The 13346-nt window shown below is 36.7% G+C and overlaps 1 protein-coding gene across 1 annotated transcript; it reads right to left on the bottom strand.

Annotated features, from left to right (window-relative positions):
* Positions 1-10550: 10550 nt before the first annotated feature.
* Positions 10551-11489, bottom strand: Or7g12 (olfactory receptor family 7 subfamily G member 12). The gene has a single exon (NM_001000881.1). It carries the CDS (start codon positions 11487-11489, stop codon positions 10551-10553), a length of 939 nt encoding a protein of 312 aa, NP_001000881.1.
* Between the last annotated feature and the right edge of the window lie 1857 nt (positions 11490-13346).

Below are 13346 nucleotides of genomic sequence, written 5' to 3'. Positions count from 1 at the left end.
ATATTTTGGAAATAAGGCCTCTATCTGTTGTAGGATTGGTAAAGATCTTTTTCCAATCTGTTGGTTGCCGTTTTGTCCTAACCACAGTGTCCTTTGCCTTACAGAAGCTTTGCAGTTTTATGAGATCCCATTTGTCGATTCTTGATCTTAGAGCATAAGCCATTGGTGTTTTGTTCAGGAAATTTTTTCCAGTGCCCATGTGTTCCAGATGCTTCCCTAGTTTTTCTTCTATTAGTTTGAGTGTGTCTGGTTTGATGTGGAGGTCCTTGATCCACTTGGACTTAAGCTTTGTACAGGGTGATAAGGATGGATCGATCTGCATTCTTCTACATGTTGCCCTCCAGTTGAACCAGCACCATTTGCTGAAAATACTATCTTTTTTCCATTGGATGGTTTTGGCTCCTTTGTCAAAAATCAAGTGACCATAGGTGTGTGGGTTCATTTCTGGGTCTTCAATTCTATTCCATTGGTCTATCTGTCTGTCTCTGTACCAATACCATGCAGTTTTTATCACTATTGCTCTGTAATACTGTTTGAGTTCAGGGATAGTGATTCCCCCTGAAGACCTTTTATTGTTGAGGATAGCTTTAGCTATCCTGGGTTTTTTGTTATTCCAGATGAATTTGCAAATTGTTCTGTCTAACTCTTTGAAGAATTGGATTGGTATTTTGATGGGGATTGCATTGAATCTGTAGATTGCTTTTGGTAAAATGGCCATTTTTACCATATTAATCCTGCCAATCCATGAGCATGGGAGATCTTTCCATCTTCTGAGGTCTTCTTCAATTTCTTTCCTCAGTGTCTTGAAGTTCTTATTGTACAGATCTTTTACTTGCTTGGTTAAAGTCACACCGAGGTACTTTATATTATTTGGGTCTATTATGAAGGGTGTCGTTTCCCTAATTTCTTTCTCGGCTTGTTTCTCTTTTGTATAGAGGAAGGCAACTGATTTATTTGAGTTAATTTTATACCCAGCCACTTTGCTGAAGTTGTTTATCAGCTTTAGTAGTTCTCTGGTGGAACTTTTGGGATCACTTAAATATACTATCATGTCATCTGCAAATAGTGATATTTTGACCTCTTCTTTTCCGATCTGTATCCCATTGATCTCCTTTTGTTGTCTGATTGCTCTGGCTAGAACTTCAAGAACTATATTGAATAAGTAGGGAGAGAGTGGGCAGCCTTGTCTAGTCCCTGATTTTAGTGGGATTGCTTCAAGTTTCTCTCCATTTAGTTTAATGTTAGCAACTGGTTTGCTGTATATGGCTTTTACTATGTTTAGGTATGGGCCTTGAATTCCTATTCTTTCCAGGACTTTTATCATGAAGGGGTGTTGAATTTTGTCAAATGCTTTCTCAGCATCTAATGAAATGATCATGTGGTTCTGTTCTTTCAGTTTGTTTATATAATGGATCACGTTGATGGTTTTCCGTATATTAAACCATCCCTGCATGCCTGGGATGAAGCCTACTTGATCATGGTGGATGATTGTTTTGATGTGCTCTTGAATTATTAAGACTTTTCATGTAGTACTCATATATTTAGGTGTGTGTGTGTGTGTGTGTGTGTGTGTGTGTGTGTGTGTGTGTATAAAAGTTATATCCACTGGGTTATTTCATTACATTTATTAATGAGCATTAAAATTTAAAAATAAGATGGAAAAAGGGACCTGATAGGTGATTAGTGAAAGCACTATATCACAGATCTGACATAATGAAGATGAAAGGAAGAGGGGAAAATAATATAAATACAGTACTCAGGAATGAAAATCCAAAATGGAAAAATAAACAGTTTTAACAAATATTTGCATTCTCTGCCTAAGAAGCATTTTGTGTGGTTTTGCTGGAATGTGAACCTAGAATCCCAGTTTATAAGAAACAATTTTATCTCTTCGCTGCTAAGAACATAAATATTCACATACATACCTGATTTACTTTTTCCCTGACCTCTACACACAAATTCCTCTGTTTTTTCCATTTAATTTATCTGAATGTTCTTCTTCAATACTAAATGGGTTTCATTGATTTGATCAATAAAGAAAAAATAAGAGCTGAAAATAATACTGAGCAATTAAGTGTTCATGCTGCTTTTGTAGGAGGACTTGCATTCGGTTCCCATCATCTGAATTGACAACTAAATCCTTTAATATATTATCTTATGTGCTCAAATAAAAATGTAGCGCAACAGTATCTAGAGATATCTATATACACAACAGAAATCAGGTTGAGATTTATTAAGATGGTGGGTTTACAGGCAAAATTACCAAATACATGAAATAGATGCTAGTTATATGAGTCAGATTTTTCCAACATTATAATGTTTTCTTTTTCTATTGGATTTTCAACATTTATAAGGAAACATTTTATTATTTTCTCTGCAAGAATCATTTTGAAAATAATAACATACTCAAATTTCTCAGAAGTTTACAAAGACAATGTCCAGAGGATTTAAATGCACTGTTAGAATTAACTTTTAAATATTAGAAAGGTAGTTTATAGATATTCCACAGAATATTGATTCACTTGTCAAAAACCTAGAAATTACTCTCCACACTCTGGTACATGACTAGGAGATAGTGACCCATTTGCTGTTACTTTCTGGATGAAAGAAAAATGATTCACTGTCCTCAGAGTACAGAACCACAGTGAATCTGTCTCTGTCGGCTTTGTATATTCCCTGCTGTGGTTTTCACCCTCCAAGTTTATTAATGTGAGGGATTCTTTTTCTTACAAGTCATAAAGAAAGCTTCTTTATTGTCCTTCAAACATCATACTTTCATGTCATACAATTATGACAACATGACAGAATAAACCTGATTATGATTTGTTATAGGATTCATTTCTAAGGTTTGAATGTTGAAAGGGGACAATCAAATATTACCAGGTATAGTATTAATTTGAGGATGATTATCCATTAATTTCCTCAGAGAAGAATTAAATCTATAGTATTTTCTTGTTTTCATTTTCCTAGGTAATTGCCACAAATAATTGCAAAATTAGAAGAATGATAGGTATCCCAGGGGTATGTATTTTAGTCACAATACCATGCATTTCTTTTTGTATTATATAATAAACTCATATTGGATAACCTTATGTTCATTTTTTAATTTAGCAGCCACCTGTAAAATCTGTGGCTCTTTTCTCCAACCTTTCCTGTAATATATAAATATTTTCAACAAAGAGGGTGCCCAAATTCACTTATAGAAATTCTTACAGATGGAGATGCCAATATAGCTCAGAGAGTTGATGCAACTGCCAACATGTCTACAGGGGTGAATTCAGTCTCTGGAACCTGCAGGGGGGAAAAAAGAGAATTTACTCACTTGAGTCATCCCTGACTTCATCATGTGCATTTTTTAGAATATGTGCACATTCTCATGATAATTAAGTGCAGTAAAATATATTTAAAAGAAAATCTTATGATCCAGAAAGATGGTTCAGTGGTTAAGATCATTGACTGCTCTGCCAGAGATCCTGAGATCAATTCCTAGGGACATGGTGCCTCAAAACAATCTTTAGTGGGATCAGATGCTCTCTTCTTGTGAGTCTGAAGGCAGCTACAGAGTACTTATAAAGTAAGTGAACAAATAAAGAAGGTTGTAAAGAGAGTGCTGTTTTTGTTGTTGTTTTTAAAGTTGCTTATTTGTTTGTCATAGTTTTAACAACTCAAAATACCAGCTTCCTACTCATAATAAATTTGATAATATTTACTTTTAAAACTAATGGAATGAAAGACTTAGCCCTTCAGTTGTATTAGTATGATGTGATATAGCTTTCAATAGAGGGAACTTCACTACCATTAGTAAATGCTTCTTTTTCTTTTCCTTTAAATCTTATTTAATTCTTTATTTATATTTACACTCCAGATTTTATTCCCCTTCCAGCTATCCCCTGAGTGTACCACATCTTATACTTCTGCCCTGTACCCCTGCATTCCTGCTCCTTGTTTCCACAAGGATTTCCCCACCCCATCCACCCAACCAGACATCTAAACTTCCTGGGGCCTCCAGTCTCTTGAGGGTTAGGTGCACCTTCTCTGACTGAACCCAGTCTCAGTTGATTATGTGTTGGCAGCCACATCTCAGCTGGTGTATACTGCCTGGTTGGTGATCCAGTGTCTAAGACATCTCTGGGGTCCAGGTTAATTGAGACTGCTGATCTTCTATAGGTTGCCCTCCTCCTCAGCTTCCTCTAGCTTTTCCCTAGTTCAACTAGAGGGGTCAGCAGCTTCTGTTCATTGGTTGGGTGTACAAAACTGCATCTGATCATTCAGAGGCTTGTTGGGTATTTTGGAGAGCAATTATGATAGGTCCCATTTTGTGAACACCCCATAGCTTCAGTATTGGTCTTTGTGCCTTCCCTTCAGCTGGATCCCACTTTGGGCCTGTCCTCAGGTTTTTCTCCATTTCCATCTGTACATGTCTTTCATACAGGGAAAATTATGTTTCAGAGCTTTGGCTATGGGATAGCAACCCCATCCCACACTCGATGCCCTGTCTTTCTCCTGATGGTGGATTCAATAAGTTTACTCCACCCGCTTTAAAGCCTTTAATCTAGGGTCTCTTTCTCTCAGAGCCCTGAGAGTCTCTCACTTTCCAGGACTCTTATGTTCTAAAGGGTCCTCCCAACCTCCTTCCTCCTGTGGTCACCTTTTTCCATTCTTTCTGCTGGCTCTCAGGACTTCAGTCATTTCCCCCACCCAATAGGAGATCATGTTCCCCTCATACACATACCCCTCCTTTTTCCCTCCCCTGCCCCTCCCTCCATCCCCCTTTGTGGTTGCTTTCTTCTTCCTCTCTAGTGGAACTGTGGCATCATCACTTGGACCCTTCAGCTTGTTGACCTTTTGAGTTCTGTGGACTGTATCTTGGATATTTTATACTTTTTTTCCGCCAATTTCCACTTAGAACATAACATGCATGTCCTTTGGAGTCTGAGTTACCTCACTCAGGATGATATTTTCTAGTTCTGTCCATTTGCCTGCAAAACTCATGATGTCCTCGATCTTAATAAATGAGTATTACACCATTGTATAAATGAACCACATTTTCTGTATTTATTCTTCTGTCATGGGTCATCTGGGTTGTTTCCAGCTTCTAGCTATCACAAAAAAAGGCCACTGTGAACATAATGGAACATGTGCCTCTGTGGCATGGTGGGGTATCTTTGGGATATATTCTCAACAGTGATATTTCTGGGACTTTAGTTAGGTCTATCTCCAATTTTCTGAGGAACCTCCAAATTGATTTCAAGAGTGGTTGTAACAGTTTGCAATCCCACCAACAATGGAGGAGTGTTCCTCTTTCTCCACAGCCTCGCCAACATGTGGTTCTCACCTGAGGTTTTGATTTTAGCCATTCCATAAGGTGGAATCTCAGGGTCGTTTAGATTTTCATTTCTCTGATCACTAAGGACTTTGAACATTTCTTTAGGTGTTTCTCACATTCGAGATTCCTCTATTGTGAATCCTTGGTTTAGTTCTATACACCATTTTTTGATTGAATTGTTTGGTTTTTTGGTGATAAGCTTCTTGAGTTCTTTTCATATTTTGGATATTAGCCCTCTATGGGATGTGGGGTTAGTGAAGACTATTCCCAATATGTAGGATACCAATTTGTCTTATTTACTATATCCTTTGCCTTACAGAAGCTTTCCAGTTTCATGAGGTCTCATTTATCAATTCTTCATCTTAGAGAGTGAGCCATTGGAGTTCTGTTTAGGAAATATCTGCCTGTGCCAATGAGTTCAAGGCTCTTCCCCAGTTTGTCTTCTTTTAGATTCAGTGTATCTGGTTTTATGTTGAGGTACTTGATCCATTTGTACTTAACCTTTGTGCCTGGTGACAAAGATGGGTCTATTTTCATTTTTCTCCATACAGACATCCAGTGAGAACAGCACCATTTATTGAAGAGGAATTTTTTCCATTGTATATTTTTGTTTCTTTGTCAAAGATCAAGTTGATTAAGTGTGTGGTTTTATTTCTGGGTCTTCAATTCTACTCCATTGATCAACCTGTCTGTCTCTGCACCAATACCATGAAGTTTTTATCACTATTGCTCTGTAGTAGAGTTTGAGGATCTCCACCCAATCTTTCATTGTTAAGAATTGTTTTCGCTATTCTAGGTTTTTTGCCTTTCCAGATGAATTTGAGAATTGCTCTTCCCATGTCTTTGAAAAACCACGTTGGGATTTTGATGGTAATTTCATTGAATCTGTAGATGGCCTTTGATAGGATGGCCATTATTACTATGCTAAGTCTGCCAATCCATAAGTATGGAAGATCTCTCTATTTTCTGAGATCTACTTCAATTTCTTTCTTAAGAGACTTCAAATTTTTATCATAAAATCTTCCACTTGTTTGGTTAGAGTTACCCCAGGATATTTTTATATTATCAGTGGCTAATGTGAAGGAAATTATTTCCCTAATTTCTTTCTCAGCTGTTTGTCATTTGTATAAAGAAAGCTACTGATTTATTTGAGTTAATTCTATATCTGGCAACTTTGTTGAAGTTGTTTATCAACTGGAGAAGTTCTCTAGAAGAATTTTTAGGGTCACATATGTATACTATCATATCATCTGCAACTAGTGATACATTTAATTCTTCTTTACCGATTTATATCCCTTGATCTCTTTTTGTTTTCTTATTTGCTAGCTAGGACTTCAAGTACTGTGTTGAATAGATATGGGGAGAGTGGGCATCCTTGTCTTGTCCCTGATTTTAATGGAATTGCTTCAAGTATCTCTCCATTTAATTTGATAATGGCTGTTGGTTTGTAGTAAATTGCATTTATTATGTTTAGGTACATGTCTTGAATTCCTTATCTGTCCGATACTTGTAACATGATGGGGTGTTTTATTTTGTCAAAGGATTTTTCTGGATCTACAGAAATGACCATGTGATTCTTTTTCTTTGAGTTTGTGTATATTGTGGATTAAGTTAATGGATTTTCATATATTGTACCAACTTTGCATCTTTGAGATGAAGCCTACTTGATTGTGGTGAATGCTGGTTTTGATGCGTTCTTGGGTTTGGTTTGAGAGAATTTTATTGAGTATTTTTACATCGATATTGATAAGTGAGATTGATCTGAAGTTTTCTTGTTTGGTAGGGTCCTTGTGTGGTTTAGGTACCAGAGTAATAGTGCCTTCATAAATGAACTATGTAGTGTTCCCTCTGTTTCTGTTTTATGGAATAATTTGAGAAATATTGGTATCAGGTCTCCTTGGAGGTATGGTAGAATTCTTAACTAAATCAATCTGGCCCTGGGCTTTTCTTGGTTGGGAGTTTTTTAATGACTTCTTCTGTTTCCTTATGGGATAAGGGCCTGCTTAGAAAGTTTACCTTCTTTTGATTTAACTTTGATATGTGGTATCTGTGTAGAAAATCATCTTTTTCATCTAGATTTTCCAGTTTGGCTGAGTATAGCCTTTTGTAGTAGGATTTGATTTTTTTTTTAATTTCCTCCATTTCCATTGTTAGGTCTACCTTTTCATTTCTGATTTTGTTAATTTGGATACTGCCTCTGGGCCCTTTAGTTAGGTTTGCTAGGGGTTTACCTATCTTGCTGATTGTCTCCAGGACCCAGTTTTTGCTTTTGCTGATTCTTTGTATTGTTCTCTTTGTTTCTGTTTGGTTGGTTTCAGCCCTGAGTTTGACCATTTCCTGCCTTCTACTCTTTTAAGGTGAGTTTGCTTATTTTTGTTCTAGAGCTCTCAGGTGTGCTGTTAAGTTGCTAGTGTATGATCTCTCCAGTTTCTTTACCAGTGCCCTTAGTGCTATGAATTTTCCTCTTAGCACTGCTTTAATTATGTCCCATAAGTGTGGATATGATGTGTGAACGTTTTCAGTAAATTCTAGGAAGTCTTTAATTTCTTTCTTTATTTCATCCTTGACCAAATTATCATTGAATACAGAGTTGTTCAGGTTTCACATATACGTGGGTTTTCTGTTGCTTTCCTTTTTATTGAAGACCAGCTTTAGGTCATTGAGGTCTGATAGGGTGCATGGTACTATTTCAATCTTCTTGTATCTGTTGCCAGTTGTTTTGTGACCAGTTATATGGTTGACATTGGAGAAGGTACTATGAGGTGCTAAAAAGAAGGTGTATTCTTTTGTTTTAGGGTGAAATGTTCTGTAGATATCTGTTAAACCCATTTGGTTTATAACCTCTAGTAGTTTTACTGTGTCTTTGTTTAGTTTCTGTTTCAATGACCGGTTCATTGTTGAAAGTGGAGTGTTGAAGTCTCCCACTAGTATAGTGTGGGGTTCAATGTGTGTTTTGAGATTCACTAAAGTTTCTTTTAGGAATGTGGGTGCCCTTGCATTTGGAGCATAGATGTTCAGAATTGAGACTTCCTCTTGGTGGATTTTCCTTGTGATAAATATGAAATGTCCTCCCTTATCACAAATGATAACTTTTAGTTGAAAATCTATTTTATTGGATAGTAGGATGGCAACTCCAGCTTGTTTCTTTGGACCATTTGCTTACACTCCAGGTTTTATCCCCCTCCAGGTCCACCCTCTGACTGTTCCACATTCCAAACTTGTTCCTCAACACCCTCACCTCCATGAGGATTTTGTCACTCCCACCTCTACCCCCCACCTCCCCATAGCTCCCCATTTCCTGGGGCCCCCAGTCTTTTTACGGTTAGCTTCACCTTCTCTGAATGAACCCAGACCTGATTGTCCTCTGCTATATGTGTGTTGGGGACCTCATCGCAGCTGGTGTATGTTGCCAGGTTAGCTGGCCAATGTCTGAGAGATCTCAGGCATCCAGGTTAATTGAGACTTCTGGTCCTCCTACAGGGTCACCCTCTTCCTCACCTTCTTCTGCCTTTAACCTAATTCCACTACAGTGTTCAGCAGCTTCTGACTATTGGCTGGGTGTAAATATCTGCATCTGGCTCTTTCAGCTACCTTTTGGGTCTTTCAGGGGGCAGTAATTATAGACCCCTTTTTGTGAACATGCCATAGTCTCAGTACTAGTGTCAGGCTTTGTGGCCTCCTCTTGAGCTAGAACCTACTTTGTGCCTGTCACTGGGACCTCTTTTCCCTCAGGCTTTTCTCTATTTTCATCCCTGAAGTTCTTTCAGACTGGAACAACTATGGTTTAGAGTTTTTGACTGTGGGATGGCAACCTCATTCCTCAGTTGATGCCCTTTCTTTCTGCTGGAGGTGGACTCTAAAACTTTCCTCTCCCTATTGCAGGGCATTTCATCTGTGTTGTTTTCAGCTTCTGGCTATCACAAACAATATCACTGCGAACCTAGTGGAACACATGCCCCTATGGGATTGGGCATTTTTGGGGTATATGCCCAAGAGTAGTATAACTGGATCTTCAGGTAGATCTATTTCCAATTTTCTGAGGAATCTCCAGATTGATTCCCACTGTGGTTTTTACCAGTTTGAAATCCCACCAGCAATGAAAGAGTGTTCCTCTTTCTCCATATTCTCAACAATATGTGCTATCACCTGAGATTTTTATCTTAGCTATTCTGATTTGTGTGGTGACTACTATTAAGAAAAACTGAAATAGTAATCACATTTTTTCCCTTGAAGTGTGTTAGTATACCACTGGCTTTATCACATTTATTTTCTATTTTTAAATGTATTTTCCATTTTATTACAAGCAATTAAGGTAATAAATATTACTACAGCATTTTTAAATGATGTATTGGAAATATTCTCTTTTGGTTTCATTTCTTCATTCTAAGTGATACATCCAATCTTTTTCCTCTTTTACGTTCTATTATGTCTGTTTCTCTTCCCATTTTTCCTAAAAAAAATTTTGATCATCTCTTGATATGCATAAATGTAGTTTTTTGGGCCTAAATATTTCATAAAGTGATTTTTAAATATGATCACATTTTAAACTATGAAACTCATGAGGTTAACATATTGCACATATTTTTGAGTGCAGAAGATTCTCAGCGGGCCATCTGCAGCTTCACAGAATTGAAAATTTAAGGTCATGGGACAAGAGACTGAGTAGACCTGTTGCAAATGATTTATATTTTCTGTCTAGCTACTGGCAAATTCTACAGAAAACTACAAGAACGCAGCCATTGTCAGTTGTTACCACATTTGTTGGGTTTTGTAGGGATGTAACATTTTTTGAGCAAGTTTTGAGCAATCTTTGCTCTTCTAAATAATACCGCACATATACTCTTGTCATGACACACAATAGAACAAACTTCAGTTGCAAAGATTTGATACCTTAAATGAATGTGCATATATGTATTCACATCTACATACATAAATATACATGTATATATATACATATATTCATTATATCTACTCCACAGTTTAACAGTTTAATCAATGTATCATTACTGGTAAAGAATAGTACAGGGACTAATTTAATATTTTCTGTATAAATAAGTAAAAAGGATAACTAAAGTTGTCAAAGGATACTTAACTAAATATGCGACAGATACAATTTACATTCAAGTACAAACCATAGTTGTCATGGTTCACCATTTGATGTACGGTTTCATGCCCCAAAACCTGAATCTCTTAATATTAATACTTCATCACTTCAGGTGACACATTAAAGGGGAGCTGTTATTCGAGAGATGAGTTTTTTGAAAGCCTCAACCATGTCCTTATTTCTCAAGCTATATATAAAAGGATTCATCATGGGAGTGACCACAGTGTACATCACAGAGGCTATTGCACTCTTTCTAGTGCTATGAGTGCCAGCAGAACTCAGATAAACACCAAAACCTGTACCATAGAACAAGATAACCACTACTAAGTGTGAAGCACATGTGGAGAAAACTTTATATTTTCCTGCAGCTGATGGAATTTTCAAAACAGAGGAAATAATTCTAGTATAAGAATAAATTATACCAGACAGTGGAAGAACACCCAACAGACTTGTCACCAAATACACCAGAATATTATTGATTAGAATATTGGAACATGCAAGCTTGAGAATATGAGCTAGTTCACAAAAAAAGTGAGGAATTTCCACCTTTGTGCAGAATGACAGGCGCAGTGCCATCAAAGTGTGGAGCAAAGCATCTAGAATGCTTATCAAGAAGGACAACAAAAGCATCACACCACAGAATTTGGGATTCATAATGACAGTGTACCTCAGTGGATGACAGATAGCCACAAACCTATCATAGGCCATCATTACCAGAATTCCATTTTCCAATCCTGCAAAAGCTAAAACAAAGCAGATTTGAGTGAGGCAGCCTACATAACTAATGGAGCTGATCTGAGTCTGAATATTCACCAACATTTTTGGTATGGTGGTGGTGGTAAAACAGATGTCAATGAAAGACAAGTTGGAAATGAAGAAGTACATAGGTGTATGGAGGTTGGAATCAAAAGCAGTAGCCAGTATTATGAGAATGTTCCCAAACACTGTGATCAGATATATGGATAGAAAGGCTCCAAATAGGACAGACTGTAGTTCTTGGTTATCTGATAGTCCCATAAGATGGAATTCTGTAGGGTCTGAAAAGTTTCCTCTCTTCATGATGTTGATGATGCTAAGAAAGAACATTATGGGAATAGTGTGAAAATGGCTGGTTTATGTTCTATGCCATGGAGAAAGATTATTTTTCATGCATCTTTTTCTAGCACCTCCTTTCCTTACTTTGTATTTTCTTCAATATTTACTACTTTTCATTGTTTTTCTCTATGCTTTAATTTTCAAATTGTTACAGAATAATTGTTCTTTTTTTTTTCTATTCTTTTTTTCGGAGCTGGGAACCGAACCCAGGGCCTTGCACTTGCTAGGCAAGCGCTCTACCACTGAGCCAAATCCCCAGCCCCAGAATAATTGTTCTTATATTTGAAGAATATTGTATATGTTACATATTTATGTATTTATGTGATAATTGAATGATGACAATATTTGTACTGATTAAGTTAAATAATGAGAAATTAGCTTAACCGACACATAACACGTTTACTGTTCTGTTTTGACAAACACATTAAAATGTAATTACTATTAAATACATAGATTATTTTTTATTTTTTGGAGTCTGACACTAAGGCCAGTTTATTTTAGTCATATTTAAATCCAGTAAAATTGAGGGGAGGAGTTTCCTGGTAAGAATTATTCAGATCCCATGCTCACAATAAAACTTAAGGCATGACATCATCAAAATTCTTTTGCAAAGTACATATGATCTCCATCACAAAGGTGGGTTATGTATCTTTTTTAAAATAGTTTTATTTTTCTTGGATATTTTATGTATTTTCATTTCAAATTTGAATTCCATTTCAAATTCTATCCCCTCTCCCCATAGCCCATGCCCCTGCTTCAATGAGGATGCTCCCATTCGCTCCCACCCATTCCAACCTCAACTCCCTGGCATTACCCTACATTGGAGAAATGAGTGTTCACAGGACCCAGGGCTTTTCCTCCCATTGATGCTGGACAATACAATCCTCTGGGAGTTTCCCACTCTGTATACCTTGGCTGACCTAGAAGTCATTATGTAGATTGGGCTGCCCTGTACCTATAGAGATCAACTAGCATTTCCTCTGTAGTGCTGATATTAAAAGTATGTATCACCAAACTTTGTTTTAATGGATTTTTTGAGACAGTCTTCCTTTGTAGTCAGTCTCCTTCTCTGTATCTCATGACTACATGTAAGTCTGGAAGGATATATTTCTGGATGGCCTTAAAGTCTGGTTGCAACTGTTCCTCTCTCTTTATGGCCGAAGGAATGAGATTATTTGCCACCTTAGGTAGCCTGAAAATTTCCTCTGACAAATAGTAACTATAGCTATTTGGAGATACAAAATACTGTTTTGATAAAATGAATCATAAGGTAGAGGTGAAACTTGGTGTTGATAAAATAGATAACCCAGATATTAAAATATCTGCCACCTAATACAGAACATTCCTTTGTTTAGAAGCAATGAAAATTCTATTTTTTTTAGGTATTTGAAGTTGTAAAACTTTATTTTTTTATACAGAATATGATATAGTATATGATTTTGGCCAATTTCCCACTAGTTGTATATTCTAAGCTGAAATAAATTCTGCCTCAATCACCTACTGGGTAGATTTTCAGACACATATCCACTCTCATAATTGAATTGTGGTAAATGTGTTTGAAAATTTCATTTTCTAACTGAATGAATTCAGGTATTATTACATATGTATAGCAAGACAGGACACATTGTCATATCCTTGCTCTGGTTTCAAGCAAATGGTGTTAAACAAATGTAGCAGAAACGGTGACTCGGTAGTTAGCAGGGCTTGCTGTTATTCCTAAGCATTTAAGTTTTTTTCTTAATCCAATTTTTGTAGCTCCAGCTCCAGGGTATTTTAAAGATTATGAGACTTTTACAACTATTTTAAAAGTTGTAACAATTT

This window comes from Rattus norvegicus, chromosome 8 (genome assembly GCF_021556685.1).
Source record: "Rattus norvegicus strain SHRSP/BbbUtx chromosome 8, alternate assembly SHRSP_T2T, whole genome shotgun sequence".
NCBI lineage: Eukaryota > Metazoa > Chordata > Mammalia > Rodentia > Muridae > Rattus > Rattus norvegicus.
This window is presented reverse-complemented; position numbering and strand designations above follow the sequence as displayed.

Bases quoted from the DNA above. Each gene is read 5' to 3' on its own strand.
- Or7g12 (NM_001000881.1), bottom strand. From the start codon at position 11,489: ATGAAGAGAGGAAACTTTTCAGACCCTACAGAATTCCATCTTATGGGA.